At 35.3% G+C, this 4,743-nt stretch overlaps 1 protein-coding gene across 1 annotated transcript in view; it reads left to right on the top strand.

The window, feature by feature from the left end:
- Positions 1-455: 455 nt before the first annotated feature.
- The window catches only part of TRDMT1 (tRNA aspartic acid methyltransferase 1), a gene marked incomplete at its 5' end in the record, with an annotated part of 20,858 nt that continues 16,570 nt past the window's right edge, over positions 456-4,743 (top strand). The window contains 3 exons of the mRNA XM_009070894.1: positions 456-565; positions 2,281-2,357; positions 3,818-3,889. Of these exons, the coding sequence (XP_009069142.1) occupies positions 456-565; positions 2,281-2,357; positions 3,818-3,889 (259 nt within the window). The remainder of the gene's footprint in view (positions 566-2,280; positions 2,358-3,817; positions 3,890-4,743) is intronic.

Genomic DNA, 4,743 nt, shown 5'->3' with positions numbered 1-4,743 from the left:
GAAGAGTAAACATACCTCGAGCATATTCATTGGTGCCATTTTTCCTGATAAGTAGTGTACTTCTGAAATGACACGTTTAGTTCCTGTAAGTTGTCAGTGGATGGAGAAGCTCAGGCAGTGGCAGAGAGGCTCAGCAAGTTGGTTTGGGCTGTGTTCCTGTAGCTAAGGAACTTAAGCCACAGAGACCATCAGAGTGCAGGTGGGGATGGTGTAGAGATGAGCCCTGTTTGGAGTTTATGTATCCATTTTTGGATATATAAGGAAGGGAAATATTTGCCATATGGCTTGAAAATCAGTGTATTATTCATACAGAGTTTCAAAGGCAACACAGCAGAGTTTGGTTGTGTATTTTGCCTTTTACTTTTGAGCATAGCTGTGACACAACTGAACAAAGGCATTTTTCCAAGAGTAGTAAAGAGAAGCTATAGTTTTCAAATTATTTTTTTTAATTTTAGAAAGCTGTGCATATGCAGAAGTTGTTGCTGCTGTTGATGTGAACACTCTTGCCAATGATGTTTATAAGCACAACTTTCCCAGCACACCGTTATGGGCAAAGACTATTGAGGTGAGTAATTAATGTAGTTTTTGCTGCAGTCTGGCATTTATAGATATAAGTTGTCTTCACTATTCTTATTAGTAACAAGAGAAACAAAAATATTTATGTTGTTATGGATATAACAGTTTTGCAGTAACTTTGGGTTCTTGTGCTATGGTTCTTTGTTGAATTTAGAGGGATATGTGCACCACAGTCTTTTCCGGAAAATCTTGACTGCTGCATGAAGAGAGGTTACATAAATGTCAAGAGAAACACTTACCACCAATAAAGGAATATCAGAAATCATATTTTTAGATTAAGAAAAAATATTTTCGTGTACTTTGAAAGAATTTAATTATTTGGAGGCATGCCTTTGTTTTGTAGTTACAGTTGAGCTCAGAAAAACACAAGAAAATACATCAGATGGAACAGTTGGTTTTTAATGGGCTCCATAGTTCGAATGTTTTAGGAATTCTCTCCCTTTTCCAAATTATTTGAAGAAGAACTAGGTAAAAGTGGATTCTGTTTTAATAAGTGAGGGGCAAACTAGGCATGTAGCTTAGCCTGGATTTAATGAGAAATTACTGTATACTTCTTAATCTTCTTTTATGGTTTTACAACATGACAGTAAACTGACAGGTTTACAACAAACTGACATTTACAACATGACAGATACTGAGTCTATTTTAAGGCACCAGCTTAAGTAAGAGTTAAATAGGTGGCTAAAGGTTAAATGCTTATTCAGCACTCAATAATAACAGACTAAATAATAGCTTACAGCTTTATAATGGAAAAAAGAAGAATGCTTGCCTGTGTCTCCTTATAGCAGACAGGAGCAGATTATTACAGTCAGTAAGACTGTAATAAATTCACATTTATTGGGAAAAGACAGCAGCTTTTGTCTAGTTTCTGTGGGTAGTTATGCTACATTTGCTATATAGATACCCCTCAAAATACGTAAGGCAGTGATTTCTTTGTCCAGCTCATAGTTGCATTATCCTTCTTCTCTCCTCCTGGCCCCTTAATATGTTATTCTTCTAGTGTTAGTTAAAATTTTGTCTAGTGGAACTTCCACCCATATAATTAATTCATGCCACAGACCTAAGTCTTTCTCTTCTGAGCTTTTTTTTCAGAATTATTTTTTTTCAGGAAATATTTTTCAGATTAGAGCTTTCAGTCATATAATATCTTTGAGGAATTTTTACTGGGCAAAACCTTGAGTAAAATAAACTTCACAGGATGCATTGCTAGTGAGCTCCTAAGAGTTAAACCCCATGGTTTGAACCTGTCAAAATTACCATGTTAACATTTGAGATACTTTAATTTTCAGATATTTTGTCTTTTGAGAAGGTCTAGTATCCTTTCACATATTTTGAATATGTGAACACTGGTTTTAATGTAGAAAGACTTTGTATCTAAATCATTTGGGGAGAAATAACAGGTCAGCATCTACTGAAAGAAACACTATAAACCTCAAAGGATGAGTAGATAAAAACCTCAGGATTATGTAGAGATGCTAACACTATCAGTATTTTGTTTCATATTCAAAGCAGTGAATGCATATTTGCATTGTATGGTTTGCCAAGGTAGAAAGTAATTTTAAATTATTGGGTCAAATGGTAGATCAGGTAGATTTTTGCTAGATGAAGTATATAGTGGAAGTAAGAGGGATAGTTTGATCTGAAAGACGACTTGAGTTTCATACAGTTTACAAGACTCAACATTCTATTTTTTTCTTTTTTCAGGGCATATCACTGAAAGAATTTGACAGACTATCTTTTGATATGATTTTGATGAGTCCTCCCTGTCAGCCATTTACAAGGTAGATGCCACACATTTTGGAGAAAAGTGCAGTATGTACTGTCAAAGGAGAAATGTTTTCAAGAGTGACACTCTGTGTGGTTTGTCTGTGTGTCTTTCTCTTCCTAAGCAAAAGTGTTGTAGTTCTGTTCACCAGGATGTTTTCAGAACTGAAAGAAATACAGCAATTTACATCTTAATTATTGATCACATTTCTTGTAATATGTATGTATTAATTCAGTTTAAATTAAGTAAGCTGCTATTTTTTTGTACTGTATTCTTCCTCTAATAGTGAAATTTGATGATTTTGCTATTTAGGAGTGGTTCCTTTCCTTTTAGATAGCAATCTAATATTTTCCTGGGGCAACTTCAGAAGCAGAGCTGGAACTTCTCAGTTCTGCCCGAGACTTAAGAGGGTAATCTGTTTTTATTTGTACTTTGAAAATTGCACATGCACACAAATAGTTTACTCTGAGGAATATTTCTGTTTTAGCCAAGACCAAAAGTAAAATGGCTTTGAAATTATTTCATGGATGATATAGAGAAATATCTTACTGATTAGGAACTTAGTTTACTGAGATGTTACTTGTCAGATCAGTTTGTAATTCATTTTGTTTGACAGCAGTGACCAGTGGAGATAAGACTCTAGTAACTACTCATGCAAAGCAGTAGCTTCATGAAAAAGTCTGTTGATGGTGATGAGACTGTTTGTGTAAGAATGTGTATCTCATGGAATGCTCTAAGATTAAAAAGAAATCCCTCCAAAGTGGTGCTGATCTGTAGAAATATATTAGTGGAAACCTATGATGTATATAGGAATAATTTCTTCAGATTTCTTTTGTTACAATACGGTGAAAATAAAAAATCTGCATAGGACTAATTAATTTAGAGGCATGCTAAAGCTGTTCTACAAAGGTTCTATTCTTGTTTTAATAGCTATTACAAGTATGAGCCAGGGAAACACAGGCCTGGTATCATTTTTTTTTGTAACCTACATAATCCGTCTAATTTCATGTTACAAAATTGGTTACAAAGTTATTCACATGGGGCTCAATCCCGCAAGATGGTGAGCACTGAGGCTTTAATTCATAGAAACGAGTTAATATATTCAGTGCAAAATAGCAGGGTATTCCCAGGAACCCAGTGGGGTTTTTTTGTTCTTTCTGAGCCAAGTGTGTTCAAAGGTTTACTGGACAAGACCAGAATGCCTAATGCTTTGCAGACTGGGGAGTGGATTTCATTACTGAATGCTTCAATTTTAACCTTGCTGTGAGCTGATGGATTCCAGGGGCAGGCTTTCATTCCTTAGAGCATCTCTTAGGACACTGCCTCTGTGAGCAGGTTCTCATGTCTGTATATGAGGCTTCTGCAGAATCCCCTTTTGAAATTCAGAGCAAAAAGTGACAGCATTCTGTAGAAAAATTTAACTCCAGTGCCTGTCTGCTTCAAGGAATATGCAGTTATTTCTTTATTCTTTCTTAGAATTGGCCTGCAAGGTGATGTATCTGACCCACGGACCAAGAGCTTTCTCTATATCCTTGATATTCTCCCAAGGTATAAATGAACTTCTACTTCCATTCTAAAGCCTTTGTTATAACTAATCTGTATTTCAGTGAGACAAGTAATCTGTAATGTTAGGGATACTACTAGTATTGTTCTGTATTCCTTGTTTGATTTCACATGTAACTACAAATACTTGAATTTTACTAATGCTGTAATCACCTCATAGTTACTGTCTGATTTCCTTTATATTGTGTATCTGTTTTAACTGTGGCTATGTCATAAATGAAAAAGATTATTTCTTTTTCAGTTCGACATCAAATTTACATTGATTTTATATAGGAGCAAGAGTAGGTGACATAATAGTTTGCCGACTGGTCTCATGGAAACATGAAAATTGTTTGAAATACCAGGTTAAAAAAAGCTTTGAATTCAACGTTTAGACATCTTCTGAATAGCTAACATTTGAAAGTTTGTTTAAATGTGTTATTGACAGCACAATATGATGCATCTTCCATCCCCTTTCATTCTTGTTAGTCTGTGTTGTACCTTTACACTGCTTCCAGATATCTGGGGGCAGATTGTGCATTTTTGGTTTGTAGTACAATCTCTTGCTTTGAGTAGTAATCCTAAAGAATTCGAATAGCACTGCATTGCCTGAACAGTGTCCTTGTTTTTGTGTTCTTCTGTCATGTTTTGCCTGGTCGGATCCCAATTCCTAATAAAATAGCCATAATTATTTGTATTATTTATGCCTTAAACTTTGAAACAGTAAATCCAAACAGAGTGGGTTTTGCTGACCTAAGTTGTTCATATTGAGACTGTTAAAAGTCAGCTCCAAGCTATGCTTGTAGTCTCTTTTGGGAAGAGATGCATAGCACTGTAAGAATCCTTCCTGAGGAAACAGA

This window comes from Acanthisitta chloris, unplaced genomic scaffold (genome assembly GCF_000695815.1).
Source record: "Acanthisitta chloris isolate BGI_N310 unplaced genomic scaffold, ASM69581v1 scaffold6763, whole genome shotgun sequence".
Classification (NCBI taxonomy): domain Eukaryota; kingdom Metazoa; phylum Chordata; class Aves; order Passeriformes; family Acanthisittidae; genus Acanthisitta; species Acanthisitta chloris.
Note: the sequence above shows the minus strand (reverse complement) of the source record. Positions and strands in the feature narration are given on the sequence as shown.